The sequence below is a fragment of the Petaurus breviceps genome, unplaced genomic scaffold, assembly GCF_028583685.1.
Source record: "Petaurus breviceps papuanus isolate PSGF00001 unplaced genomic scaffold, PetGlider_PUasm1.0 221, whole genome shotgun sequence".
NCBI lineage: Eukaryota > Metazoa > Chordata > Mammalia > Diprotodontia > Petauridae > Petaurus > Petaurus breviceps.
The window spans coordinates 2,792,709-2,808,480 of record NW_027185877.1 but is presented as its reverse complement, the minus strand read 5'-3'; the positions used below and the strand labels follow the sequence as shown (position 1 = coordinate 2,808,480).

The window sequence follows — 15,772 nt, the reverse complement described above, 5'->3', positions numbered from 1 at the left end:
GAAGGGAGACAAGAGGATTAATGACATCAGGAGGAGGATGCCTTGACTTGCAAGTGAATTAGATTTAAGTGAGGCAGGGCTGTGCAAAGTCACCAGTCTCATTCTCTCCTCCAGAGGTATGGGAGTCCAGTGGCAAGACATAAGTCAAGATGAAGGTGGTGAAGATACTGGAGTTAGAATGAGGTTGGGAACAGAATCTATGTAAAGTATATTTCAAAACTTAAATTACTTTATAAATGCTAGTGATTATCAAGAAGTATGGGATAAGGTTAGATGAGGAAGCTGTGCAGCACTACTCAGCAGCTGTGAGCTTTGTGGAAAGCTTCATGGAGGTCTTTTGTCATTTGAAGTAGGTTGTAAAGAATGAACTACTTGTAAATAAATGGAAATGAGATATCAGGAGGTAAAGGCAGCAGTATTTTCTTTCAAATAGGCTTTTTGGGGGATGGCATGGGAAGTTAATGGCTATTTCTTTTTTCACATTGTTTCTATGGGAAAATACGTTCTGAGTTCTGAACAGCTGAGTAAAACCTTTAGGAAAATAATCTATTCTTAAATCAAGGGCAGCCTTTAGTTTATAGAGAAAAAGGTCTTGAATTTGGCAAAAAAAAAAAAAGAGGCCATTTGTGACCCTAGACTCCCAGTATCTTGCTGTGTCCCTGTAAAAATCTGCTCTCAGGAAAGAATCTGAAAGTCATTCTCATTAAAGGGTAAAAGGACTCATCTCAGCTCTACTTCCCCCCAGGAGGATTTTCATTTTAACTCAGACCTGTTATACTAAAAGGAATGGAGCTGCTAAATTAGAATTTCTAGGACCAGCAAGCAGATAGTGAGATTATTTTGACCTTTTCCATCTCTCTAAAATCATGTCATGTACTTTGTAAATTCTGGATTTGGAATCAAGAGACCTGGGTTCAAATCCTAGTCCTGTAGCACCCAGACCACACCCCTGTATCCCCACCCCAGACAATTTAGATAAAGGGATCTACCTCCACCCAAGCCTACCAGAATGGAACACAATAGGCTAGAATTCACCTAGGTTAGATTCTCTTGGTAAGGTTTTCTACTTGGATGGGGTCCCACCCAAGATGATATAAGCATGTACCTCAAAGGCAACTTCATCTATCATCAATGTCCTTCAGAGACTGGCAGAATAACCTACAGGGAATTATTTCTGAATGAGGAGATAGAAAGGGAAAACCTTAATCTCAATTAATAATTGGTGATTAATATATGAGAGAAATAATCATTTTTCTTATTCTTTTGAGATTGAATTCTCTACTTCTCTATTGGACTCAATGGTGTTGAATCATATGTATTTTAGTTTATTAAGGAAATTTAGTTTTGACATACTATAAATATGTTTAAGACAGTATTTAAAAAAAAACCTAACTGTTCAAAGCTATTACTAGCTATCAGTAAGAACAATTAGCTCAAAGTAAAAGGATTTATTGAGATGGACAGTTAACAGACAGAAGACAGAGACATGATTTATTATGTTATGCACTTGCTCTGTGTTGGATGGAGAAGGAAATGACACATTACTTCAATATCTTTGCCAAGAAAATCACAAATGGGGTCACAAGAATTTGGGCACAACTGGAATGACTGAACAACAACAAAAATGTGGCAAATGCTGGAAATACAAATAAAAGTATAAAAGATATTCCCTATCTTTAAGGAGCTCACATTCTGAGAGGGGAAGACAACATACAAAGAGGAGTTAGGAAGATGTGAATTCATGTGGGACTTGGCAACTGGGAAGAAGGAGGAGGAAAAGTAGTTTGGAGAATAAACTATGTCATGAGACAGAGCAAGAGCAGAAACTATAAAACATTCATCCCTCTCCATAGACTTAAGGTACAATCTCCCATAAACATACCTACTTTCATAGGAAGAATGAATAAAAACTTAGAGCACACATTGAGGCTCACACATGTGACCAAGACAACTCACAGCCCCAGAATTACAGGACTTTACTGTAGAGTCCTCTCCAAGTTCTTCCTTTGGGTTCAGAATCTCTGTTAAGTTGTTTGCTTGACTATCAGGCTCTGAGGCTCTGCTCTTCCATAATGATGGTTAATTCCCTAATTAACTCTCAGATTTTCCAGCTAATCTCTTGAGTCTATGGCCACATCTTTTATTTTCTGCAAGAAATCAAGCTTATTAATATATTAACTTTTAACATTTGTGGACTAGTCAATCATTGTTCACACAATGGAATTGCTGTCTTCAAACTCAGTCAGGGAAAGGTGTCCGTACTTCATATAGGGATAACAAATTAGTGACAGATTGTTCACACATTAGTGCTTCAGCATTTGTGATTACATGTTGTGACTCAATCAATTGAGACAGAGAATCAAATCCCCTCTCCTTTTATCTTTCCTCTATTTAAATATTTGCCATCCCAAGCAAATCAACTGAGGGCTTTTTGACAAAATCCAATTTACAAGCAACCTATAAATTAATATTCTTTCATGAGGATCTAGACCAGCCAACAGTCCTAAAGATTATACTCACTCCCAAATGCATGGTGATACATTAAAAAAAAAATAGATATCAATTTACACAGTTCTCATAGGTTACCACTTATTTAAATGCTTTTAAAGACCTTTCCCAACCTCAAAGCAGCACAAAAAAGTGAAAAAATTGAACTTCCCTCAGCAGAGGGAAATCCCAATCTCTACAATATTCCTAGAACAGGGACTAGAAGTTCCCTTTCAACCTTCAGATGAGAAATCAAACCACCTTGTCTTGATGCTTATTGTAACATGAGAAATCTGCTCACCTTCTCCCTCTCCAACTAAGGAGTCTCTCTGCTCTGGACTGTCTTGGATACTCAGTGCTACAACAAACCAGCACTTGACCCAGAATTACTGGGGTGCTATTCCTTTCTACTTGGCTGCATAAGCAGCAAACTGAATTGAATTCTCTGAATTTCTGTAACACAGGGATTAAAATTTCTCCAATGGATGCCTGAAACACACAGGGTCTTCCAAATGGATATTCTAACTCATCTCTCACTAGGACAAATGGACTAGCTTAAAAAGAAATTGGACAAACTCAGAGAGGCCTCAGAAAGGTATTTTGCAGCCCCAAAGAGATGAAGTACTTGGGAGATTAACTATTCAAGGTTTCTATCAGTTATACCTTATCCTGAAGTCTATAAATAAAAAAGAGAAGTTATTTGATATTAAGATAAATAGTTCTGCTCAAAATAATAAACATGGACAAGCTCCTATAATGTTTTCTAAGATATCCGTTAGGCCCAAGTATTCTAAGAATGAAATATCTTCACTGCTCATATTAGCTAAAATGCTTATAATGGTCGTGGTTACTTAAGAGACATAAGGACATAAGCATTCAACAAAACAAAAGTTATTTAAAACAGTGTTGTGACTTTTTGACTGAAAATTCTTTGGATTTTTTCAGCATAAGGTTGCTGAAAAACTGACTGTCCAATTATAGCATGGGGGAAAACACAGAAAAATGCTAATTTGGGGGTACATGTTGAATTAGATGACTTGCTGAAGTCTCTTCCAACTCTTTTTTTCTACATTTATTTTTATTTATTTTTAGTTTTCAGCATTCATTTCCACAAGGTTTTGAGTTACAAATTTGTTCTTTCCAACTCTTAAAATATATTGTGGAACTGATTTTTATGTATCTGAATCATATAAAAATATGCAATACTAGCTTTTGTTGTTGTTCAGTTTCAGTTGTGTCTGACTCCACATTTGGGGTTTTCTTGGCAAAGATACAGGAGCAATTTGCCATTTCTTTCTCTAGTGTATTTTTTAGATGAAGAAACTGTAAAGTCAAGCAGGAGCAGCTTTCCAGAGGATTGCTACTGTGAATAGTTCTAAGGTTCTGATCACATAGTATAGTGAACTCTCTATTTATTCAGCAGTAAACTAAAGCAAAACATTCATAGAAACCAAAAGTACAGCATTCACAATGTTATAACAACTTATCACCAAAGTGGCCACATAGTTTTAAACAAAAGATATTATTCAGTAAGTCCTTAACTCAATCATCCTTAAGGAGCAAGCCTCCTTAAATAACACAAAGTACAAAGGTGTAATGTAATGCCAAGGAAAGACAACTTCCCAAGGTTCAGAATACCAGCATAGGTGCTCTCCATTTTATTCAGTGACAAACCAAGAACAGAGAAGATCAAAACACGACATCATTCCAAATACAGCATTTACTAAGTGTGATTAAATAATCTCCGAGTACTACCCCACCCCAGGATCTTCCAATCATTCAATCAATTACAAAGTCCCTGTTCTAAATACTACTCCACCCCTAGGCTATACCTTAATTAAGTCCACCACAAAACCCCTCTTCTCAAATGGAGATTAGTTTCCAAACATAGGTAAAGTACCTTCATTTGTCAATCACAGAGCACAATAAGGTCAAAAGTTCCCCACCCCTGGATCACAATTGAATCTACCCCAGAGTTACATCAAGTTTAAACACAGCACTTAATACCCAAATGGAGGTCTTTTCTTCTCTCAGCAATCTTAGTTCCTGGGGAGACAAGGCTTAGCAAGGCCATAAGATACATTGCCAGTCCCTTCATGAATTCATCCTCTGTCTGTAGAACAGTCCTAGAACCCCTGAACACATTAGCAAAGCCCTCTCCCAGGATTTCTGTAAACATACAACAAGAAAATCCTTCTTCAGGGCTTCTGAACCAACAGAAAGGCTCCCAGACCCCTGCAACAACAGCACTGTCCTTCACCAGTGGACAGTATTCATTCTGTCTGCAGGACAGTCTCCAGACCCCTGCAACAACAGCACTGTCCCTCACCAGTGGACAGTATTCACTCTCTGTCTGCAGGACAGTCTCAGGGCTTCTTAGCGAACAGCCAGGTTCCAGGACTTCTTCAACAAAAGGACAGTCTTTCACCAGTGGACAAATCTGGCAAAACAACATCAAAACAGACAGACAAAGTACCAGCAAAACAGCCATGTCTCCTCAGTCCTTGGCAGCTCAGGGGGCAGGTCTCAAAAGTCCAGGGCAATTCAAATCGGCCACCAGCAATTCTCTTAGTCTCTCTCTCTCCACGAGGTGCTGCTTCCAAAAAGATCTTCCGCCTCTCTCTAGTGTCTCTCCAAATCTACATCACCAGCTCCTCCCAGTTCAGGACTTTCTTTTCACATCAACAAGCCCATCCCACAGGTGGGATTAACAAACTCTGGGTTTTAACACAATCAATTTGAAAACCAAGCCAATACAGGGGAATCTTTAATTGCCATTACTATCACAAAAGGTCAAAGTTCTCCACCCCTAGGCCACATTGTCTTAATCTCTCAGTCAAAAAGTCTTCTTTCTTCTTGAATGGAGATTAGTTTCCAATCATCCTTAACTCAATCATTCTTAAGAGGTCCAAGGTACAGAGTACAAAGTTCTCCCACCCCTAGGCCACAGTAAATCATGATCTTCTCAGTCAGCACTAAGTACCCAAGGAGAGGTCTTTTCATCTTGACTGGAGGTCAAGCTGGTCCCAGCTTTTGCCCGAATTTACCCAACTGTCACCTGGATTCAAAGATAGATATCTCTCAGATCCTCATCCAGTTCCTTGTCCAGTTCCCATTCCATATTGAAGCTCACAGTGTCCAGTCCACCTCAAGTCCTTCCCAGTTTCAGTTTCTGGGAAGTCAAAGCTTAACAGAGCCAAAACAACGTTCAAACACATTGCTAGCATCATCATCAATTCACTTTCCACTTGTGAAATTAACAAAGACCCACAAAGAAAGTCTGAGAACTTTCTTTATACAAATTGTTTCTATATACAAATTGTCAGTATAGTCCCAGGACCTCCAAAACCCTCCTCCAGGTCTTCTGTAAACAGAAAAAAATCCTCAATCATGCCTTCCAGTAAGGTCCCAGGGCTTCTGTATAAAGTATTATAAACACAAATCAACACAGACAGAACAGACAGAGTGCTGGGAGACCACAAGTTTTCTCCTTCTCAACTCTGCCACCACAAGTGTTCCCTTCTCAATTCTGCTCTTTCCCACTTGGGCTTCTCCTTATATATGGTCATTAGCTTCACCCACTTCTTACATCCTTCCTGTTCCTGTCTTTGGCAAGTCCCTCCCACTGTGTGTTTCACAAGTTCTGTTTCTTAACAAAGACGATATAATCATGGGCAAGGCTCAAAAGAAACTTGAACTGAAACAAGGTGCTAAATAATTAAATAGCTGAAACAAGGCACTGAGTACTTCTTTGCTTGCCATTACAGAAACTGAGGCAAACACTTGTCTGAAACCAGATTTGAACTCAGGAAGATGAGTTTCCTTGACTCCAGGCCTGGCTTTCTATCCACTGTACCATCTAGCAGCCCCAGTACTAGCTGATGTTTACATAATTTATATAATTTCATTTATATTATATTTTACGTACTTCATCTCGTTGGATCCTCACAACAACCCTATGAATAGGCACCACAAGCATTCATATTTTTTTACTGAAGAGGAAACTGAAGATGAGAGACATTAAATGATTTGCCCATTGTCACCTTGCTAGTGAGTGTTAGGGACAAGATTTAACTTGTTTGACTTCTGATCTTAGACTCATACTTTTCCACTACACCACACAATATGTAAATATTTTATAACATTAATATGACCTCTTTCAAATTTATAATGAATAAAGTAAGCTTTTGTTAATTTATTTTAATTCATTTACTAAATTAACTGAACATGACTACGTCCATAATATTTGGCTAGAATGAGCTAGAGTAGCATTCCCTTTCTTTAAACTTAGAGTTTAAGGACGAAGAGTTAGGATAAGAAAATGCCACACTATGCATAAAGGGTAGGGGGATTTTTCTGATATAAACCCAGCAATTTAGTTAAGAAAAATCTGATAGGTTTTGACAATAAAATTCCTTATACCTTTGGTGTTCAAAATGGTAAAATGTGTCTCTCTTTATCATTCAAATTTCCATTTCTAGTATTTATACAAAGAAAAATTCAAATGCATTTTAATGTAGATGAAAGTCAGGCACTGTAGATTAAATGCTGAGTGTAAGGGGGTTACAGGAGTATTGTTCACAAGGCTATTAATTTACTTGAAAGACAGCTTTTAAATTGAAAACCATAATATCAAGGGTTTTAGAGGCAATGGAATACAATTTTTTTATCTTCCAATCTTTGATGACAGTAAGCTAGTATGAAAGATTTTTTTTTCTAGCAACAATTGACTTTAGAATTTGAGTGAAAGTGTTTCTGTTAACAGAAAGTATTAGGGATTTTAGAAATATAAAAATAACTTGATTTAAAAAGGACAGAATTTTATAATTTCATATTTAGATCTCCCTCTGGATCCCTCCCACTACCAACCAACAATGACAACAAAAACAACTCTTATTTGCACTTTCAGGTTGTTTCTACATAGGACTGCTGCTGCTTCCAGTTCTAGGGGTTAAACTGTGGGCAGCCATTTCTAAAACTATCATTTCCAAACCCTTACCAGTGTGTTACCATTAATAGTCAGCCAGATGCAGAATGAGATGTATTTTGGCACATGGCCAATATGAGAATGTGTTTTGTTTGACTATGTATATTTGTTATAAGATTTTTGGTTTTCTGTTTTTCTTTTCTTTTGTCACACTCCCCTAGTGATGGGCAGAAACGGGAGAGAAAATGCATGATTTGTTAATTGAAAAAAAAATTGTTTCCATTACAAAATACCTGAAAATTGGTCATAAGCCTCTGTTTAAAGACCTGCATTGATGGAGCACCTACCACTTTCTGATGCAACTCATTTCATTTTTGGACAGTTCACTAACTTTTAGGACATTGAATTAAATTCTTGCCTCTTAGCAACTTCCACCAATTGCTCCCTATTCTGTCTTCTGGGGCCAATGAGAATGTGTCCAGTTCCACTTCTTTATGAGAGCTCTAAGAATGTTTGAATACAGTATTTGTGTACCTCCTGAATCTTCTCTTCTCTAGTTCCTTTAATTGATTCTCACATGATATGGTCTCAAAGTTCTCATCTTGGACACTTGCTAGTATGTCACTGTTCTTAAACTCATTGCTCCAATTTCAAGACAGACAGAATATAATTCTAATTATTTTTGGTACCATTTCAGTGACAAAACTTTCTCATTAATTAATTTCTGTTCAATTAGGACGTCTTTCTGATTTTTCAGTTTGGCTTAGTGACAACTATGAGGACCATGGACAAATCCTTTTATTGCTGCCAAGTGGAAATATTAATTGCATTATTTGTAGTATTGAGCAAAGTCTCAGGGGAAATATGAGATAGTAATGGATGTTTTGTCAACTTGTAACTTTCAAAGATCATAGATCCAGAGCTGGAAGTGTCCTTGGTTATTTAATACAGCCTCTTCACTTTACAGATAAGCAAAGGGAAGTTCAGGCATGTTAAATAAAAAGTCATTCTCAAATATTGAGATGAATCTGTGATCTTATAGATTAGCGAGTTCCCCCTATTGAGGCAGATTGCAACGCAGGCAACCTACCCATGCCTGTTCATCCCATGCAACTTCAAAGTGGCAAACCACATGGGCTGGTTCATTCAATGAACCTGAAGGCTGAAGGCCTTCCTTACTTTCTCCTAACATTATGAGAGTACCAATGGAACATAATGGTTCTCAACCTGTTATTCCTTACTCTTGCCACATGTCTACCCTGTCTTCTCTTTCTGTCATCTGAATTCTTTGATAACCCAAGGTCATATAAGATGTAAATACCAGAGCTGAGATTCAATCTCAGGTCCTCTGACCCCCAAATATAGAGACTTAGAATTTTTAAAATAAGTCCAATTACATCTTGGCGGCAGGTCTCTGGCTGAGGGTCCTCCCACACCTCAGGCAGGAAGATGGTGGCCTCAAAGAAGACGAAAAAGTCGCTGGAGTCCATCAACTCGAGGCTCCAGCTGGTCATGAAAAGTGGCAAATACGTGCTAGGCTACAAACAGACCCTGAAAATGATCAGACAAGGCAAAGCCAAATTGGTCATCTTAGCCAACAACTGCCCAGCCTTGAGGAAATCAGAGATCGAATATTATGCTATGTTGGCCAAAACTGGTGTACATCACTACAGTGGCAATAACATTGAATTGGGTACAGCATGTGGGAAGTATTACAGAGTATGTACACTGGCTATCATTGATCCAGGTGATTCTGATATCATTAGAAGCATGCCAGAACAGACCAGTGAAAAGTAAACTGTATAAGAGTATATTTTAATAAACCGGGCCAAAACTTGTTTTTTTTAAAAAAAAGTCCAATTATTTCTTATGCATAACTTAGTGTTTTGGGTGTCTAAGAGTCTTATACAGTTTTAATATATTGCTTTTATGTGTCACAGTACATCAGAAAGACTTTTTGTTTTAGAGACAATAATTGGAAATAGATTTTTCCTTAGTGTGAATGTTTATAAGATGATACATTTAGAGCCCAAAGGGACTTAAGAAGTTATCCCATTCAAAAAAAAATTTTTTTTAATAAATGAGGAAACCAAGTCCTAGAGGTATAGTGAGGTGCAATTACTTACCCAAGGTCACACAGATTTAAACAAGTGTCTCTAATTCCAATCCTTTTTCTATACTTTTTTCAATGCCTCTTTCCACATACCTCAGCATAATCCAAGAGTTTGTGTTCTTTTGACCTGCAGTAATAGTGTCAATATTTTGTAGTATCATCATCCACACATACATATCCATATAAATGCATGGATGTGATAATATACTATTTTGTTAATATTGAATCTGAGGATATTCTGCTGCTTGGATATTTCCTCATACTTTTCACTTAAATTAGTAGTTTTCACTAAACAGCATTTATTTCTTCTTTTTGAAGCATGGCGGAACACAAAGGAAAATGCTATATTCCTGAGAGCTGTCCGTGCCTCTGGAAGGACTGGGAATACCTCTCAGGAGAAGTGATTTCTACACCTTGTTATACCTGGTAATGAGTTTCAATGATTTCCTTGTGGTTTAATTAAACATTTCTTTTAGCAATGGTCTCTGGCTGACGATTACATCCACCAAAGGAGATACCAGCATGCCTAGGGTCCCTTCTCAAAACCTATTGATTAAATGGAAGTAGAAGGCTCTAGGAAGTGATAAGAAAATCATTGTATCATTCATCTGCTCATTTGTTTAGCTTATGACAAAAGTGTGGGCAATTATAAATCCAGATATTGTTGGGAGAAAAGTTATCAAACTTACCAGTAACTATCATAGTTATTCCTTGCCAGGTTTTGCTTTTTTTTAAAAAAGGGAAAAATTACTTTATGATAATTTTTAAAAGAAGATTTTTTTCCTCCTAAAGGAGAATTACTTTCAAAATGTGGGTAAAGATTTGGAGACTGTAAATAAGACCATGTAGCAGGTATGAATACATTTACTAAAAAAGAAAATAGTGTCAAGGAAACATAAATGAAACATTTCACAAAAAGAGTTTCAGGAGGGGACACAGATAAGCAGAGCAATTAAGGAACTTTATTTCTAGTTCTTAGGTATTGAAATTAGACCTCTGGTTCATTTGATATGGGGAACTTTCAGGTAATGAAAGTCCTTCTACTAATGCAAGTCAGTATCTTTTATGTGTCTAGTCTTTTTTCAGTATCTAGTCTTAAAAAAGCTCTCTGGGGCACTGAGAGCTTTGGTGACTTGCTCTGGGTTGCCTATACTAGACAGGTAGTATATGTTTATTGTGGGACTTAAATCAGGTAATCCTGGCTTCCAAGCCAGCTCTCTATCCCTTTATCAACACTTTCCACTCCTGTCAAATTTATTATTTACTTGGAGTAACCTCACATATTTCAAAAGTTTACAGTTTCATTTATAGCCCTTCTTTTTGTGCTTCTGTATGGATTGAAATATTCATGTTTTATGTTTTTTAAAGTTCATAATAAAAAGCAAATTTAAAAAATTGCTAATCTGATCCCTCCTTATAACATGATTGTGTTAGGATTGTGAAGACTATTCCAGCAGATGGCATCCTTTTTGAAGTTCTACCAATCTGGAAAGACTTTGAGTTTGAATGCAATGATGTCTGTCATCCACGGACGAGTTCAGTATGGGTCTGGATGCATAAGACAATGTCTCTTAAAGGAACATTAGCTTGTCTCAGTTTACAATATCTCACTACCAGGTGACACACTGAGTTGAGGGTGGGGAAGCCCAGTTGTGATTAGTTCTAGTGAAGGGAGTTCTCATATTGATGAAACCACAGACACTTCAAGGATTGAAGAAATGTGAACTATCTTCTGACTATCAGACCTGTATTTAATTCCTGGTTTCCTCACTTACTTTCTGTGTGACAAGGGCATCATCCCGAAAGTTAATTCTGATTCTTACTGATTCATCTGTACAATAACAGTGACTATTATAAGGGTTGGATGACTTAGAAAATAGACTGAGTAAAGCACTAATGTTTATACTGATTGGAAGAAACTAACAATGAGAAAGCTTCTTTGGAAGGTCAGTAATAATGTCACTTTCATAGTGTTTGTCGGCGAGGGATGTTCAATTGTACTTATTACCCTTGTCCTGCGGTGTGCACAGTTTATGGAGACCGTCATTACCATTCCTTTGATGGGCTGGAATTTGACTATGTCAGTGATTGCCAAGCTTTCCTAGTCAAGGTAGGTGAACAATTATTCTTCTATGTTTATATTTGTGTAAGATTCCTATTCCAGGGAATGAGAACTCTTAGTCCACAGCAAGTTTAAATGTTGTGAGCAAAGCATGTAGAAAGAGGTAGCAGTTGTGAGTCAATTTCCCAGATACATTTTTATGTCTAATTATGTTTACAATGTAAGAATAAGTGGGTCTTGAATAAGAGATGAATTCTTTCTTGGGTTGACATGGTTAAAAGCATAAAATGAAATAAACTTTAAAAGATAGAAATTATGTATGGGATTGTAATTACAATTAGGACAGTATTGCACAAGGGGTAGAGAGTTGGCTTTGGAATTGGTATCTGAGTTCATTTCCCACCTCTGACACTTCTCAGTGTTAAATCTATACAACTCTTTATTCCTGTAATTTGCAGAGAAAGTGCCAACCTGCTTCAGTAGAGGTAATTTCCTTATTTGGGAGTTTTCTATACCTCTGAAATCACAGGTTCAATCTGTATTTGAATCAGAATTTGTTTCTATATATCTTAAATCATAGATCTGGAATATATACATGTGCATATAAGTATACAGGGGCATATACAGTATATGTACATATGGGTATGTACACATGCACACATACATGTACACACATATAAGGGTATACATAATACGCATACACATGCATCTCTCTATATAAACACATATACATATGTATACACATACAATATCTATATGCATATATACTCATGTCTATATTTATGTATGAATATATAATATATCTTCACATATATCTATTCACATATAAATATATGTATATATACATATACATAAATATAGATAGATGCATATTTACATATATACATACATATATATGTGTGTGTCCATATTTGACTTAATTGGTGTTAGGAACTTGAAGAGAGGAAACTCTCATTACTAATACAGACCAGCATCTGTAAGTGCAAGCAAGGAAGGATTTTTGTTTTCTTTTTGGAGTTCAGTTTCCCAGGCTCGGGCTGAATTGTGAACATCTGAAGGATTGATCTCCTTTGAACCCTGATAATTCACAGCTGTGCTCAGTTATGTAGGTTTCATGCCTACTGGCTCTGAGCCAGTCAGGGGCCAAGTCTTTGTTATATATTCTGGGAGGTTGACATTTTGCTTTGGGGGTTCGCTCATGAGAACGATCTTTTGATCTCCTGGTCAAGACTCTGAGTAGCTGTATGTTCAGAGCCCCCTCCCCCAATGCTCTGATGTTATCTGTGTTCCCTTGATCCAGTGATGTATGTAAAGTGTTATACAATATTACTTTACTGAGACAGTTGAAGTCCTGTCTGTTGATCTTTTTGCTAATTTCTCTGCTCATATTTTCTCTGTTTGTATTTTCTCTAAATTCAGGGTGCTGACATTTCCCCTGAACTAATGAATGCAATTAAAAGTAGAATTGTTTACTGCTTTTTGAGCAGTCTTTCCTTTAAAAGCAGATCAAAGAACCTGTGCTAGCAGACCATCCTGGGTGTGCTATGGTGCTTGCTAATACAGAATCTTGTGTTCTTAGAGAATTACCTGGGATATTGAGACAATAAGTAACTTTTACAGGGATGCCAGGACCAGTATGTGTTAAGAGGCAGGAACAATGGCTGTGTCTTCTTGACTCCAAGGGTGACTCTCTGTCTGTTATACCAGACTGTCTCCCAAAACAAAATATAACAGTACTTTTTGTTTTGGAGTATTGAATTTGGGTATGTAAATAATGATGCAAATATGTAAGCCTAGTGGATACAGTAATGGATTTAGGGTTTTGAAGATCTGACTTCAAATACTGCTTCTCTTCTCACACTTAATAGCTATGTGGCAATGGGTAAATCATTCTGCTTCCCTGAACCTATCTCTTCTTCTGTAAAATGCAGAAATATCTATAATGCCTACTTCAAAAAAGTTATTGTAAAGTTCAAATGTGGTAAGATAAAAATATAAAATATTTTTCAATTCTTAAAGATATTATTATTCCAATATTATTATTACTATTGGTAGTAATAGTACTGGTAATAGTAGTAGTAGTAGTACTAGTAGAACTAGTATTAATATATAAGAAGATCCTTGTAAGTGGCTGCTACCTTTACTAACCTAAGGGCCAATCTTAGGCTGTGCTCTCAGGAGGGATCGAAGAGACCAGAGACAAGGGAGAGAAATGATTTGTAGTTTATTCTAAAATGGCGGGGGCATGGGAGCTGGGGAGGAAAAAGCTGGTTCCTTACATACCTTTAAAGTGAGCATGATTCAAGCATGATTTCCTCATGCACGGGGGTATGAACCAATGGAGGGCCCCCCCCCCCCCAACCAGTCATATCAGCTGCTGCTCATCAAATGAGTGGTCTCATGGGAGACATCCTTGTAAGATGGCAACTGGACTGTGGCCCTCAGCACATCCTTATCTCTCATGAGTACAGAGCGACCTTGGAACCAAGAGGCCCCAAGGCAGCTCCTGATTTCCCGTGGGACAAGAAGCACTTGGAACTCACATTGTCCTATCCAGACCCTTATAGAGTAATTCTCTTTTAAGGCTATAAAACAGGGAATATATCTTTTTGAGTGATAGAAACCATTTTTAGGGAAATGATCCAACACAGTGAATTCATCAGTGTAGGGATCTCCAGTGTGGCAAATGGTCTGTTACTTATTCTTCATGTTAAAAATAATTCTAGAGATGTATGAGTCTTTTAGGTAGCATGGTAGCATAGTGTAGAACACTGAACCTGGAGTCAAGAAGAATTGAATTCAATCCCAGCCCCAAAAGCTTACTAACCATATAACCCTGGGCAAGTCACTTAACCTGTCTGACTCAGTTTCCTCAACTGTAAAGGGAGTTATAACAGCACCTACCACCCAGGGTTGCTATGAGCATAAAATGAGATGTTTGTAAAGTGCTTTGCAGACCTTAAAGTGCTATGTAAATGCAAATTATTATTATAGAAATGCCAATATAGGCAATTAGTAAACAGCACAGATTGTTTGAATTGCAATGTCATGTATTTGAAGAAATACTGTATAATTCTTGAAATACAAATCCTGTTGAATTAATTTAATAATATTTAATATTTATTTAATAATAAAAAATACATTTATTTTATTTAAAACATGTTTGATCTCAATAATTTAATTTATAAATGAGAAATTTATGCTGGAGAAAGTGACATAAGAGTCAATACAATAAGCTCCTAACCTCCAGCAATGCAACTATGTATTGAACTTCCTGATAAATGGAAACTTTTCTGATTGTGTTCCTTTGTGTTATTAAAGGACTTTTTAAAACTATATTTTAAGTATGCTAATTATTTCCATTTAAAAATGATTTCAATTAACTGAAAAGTTAATTAAAGCCTATAACCTCTCACTCTTTAATAAAGCTCATGTGTTAAGACTCTCCTTCAACCTGCCAGGTTTACTTTTTTTTTTTTGGTGCTTCATTGTGAGTTATTTTGAGTTTCTTGTAAAATGAGCCACTGTGAATGGTGGAGTTCTAAAGTTCAAGAAGTTATCTGGCAGTCACATAATGAAGATGGCAAGTTGCCTGTACTTTTTCATCTAGTGAATAACAAGACACAGGTGATGAAAGTGTATTCCATGAGTGTCTGTCTACTGAGAACAAGCCTAGTTTTAGCAAAGAGAAATGTAGTACTAGACTGCTGAGTCTTCTTTCAAGGTCTGGACCTTAAATCAAGAACATGCATGAGAGTAAATAAAATCCTGAAATTTCATGACTCCATTGAAATTCCTCCCTCAGAGATAACTAGGGACTTCCTTCTTGACAAATCAAGCCTTTCCTTCATCCTGATCCTCCTTGACCTCTGTGTTGAAGTCCTTAGACCTCCTATGATACTTGATCCTCCTGACAACTCAGTCCATGAATTCCATTCTCGCTTTTCCCCTGTGACATCTGGTGATGTGGTTGCTAGAAAAGTAGGAGAACAGAGAAGAGAATGGATCATTTGGAACAAGTGCTATGGGAAATGATATAAAACAGATTAGAAGTATTGACAATCCATGGTCAAGGTCTGTTCTTAGCAGGTGAAAATTTGTTGGATTTGATTTCCTCAGCATTCCTAGAACAGAACAAGTAGAGAAACCAGATGTTAGTAGTTCCCTAGGCATGTAGTTTCAC

At 37.0% G+C, this 15,772-nt stretch overlaps 1 protein-coding gene and 1 pseudogene across 1 annotated transcript in view; both read left to right on the top strand.

Annotated features, from left to right (window-relative positions):
• Nucleotides 1-15,772, top strand: part of OTOGL (otogelin like) — a 205,653-nt gene that overhangs the window by 73,174 nt on the left and 116,707 nt on the right. The window contains exons 24-25 of the mRNA XM_069094774.1: nucleotides 9,846-9,953; nucleotides 11,499-11,637. Coding sequence (XP_068950875.1) covers nucleotides 9,846-9,953; nucleotides 11,499-11,637 — 247 coding nt within the window. The remainder of the gene's footprint in view (nucleotides 1-9,845; nucleotides 9,954-11,498; nucleotides 11,638-15,772) is intronic.
• Nucleotides 8,843-9,248, top strand: LOC138166311 (large ribosomal subunit protein eL30 pseudogene; annotated as a pseudogene).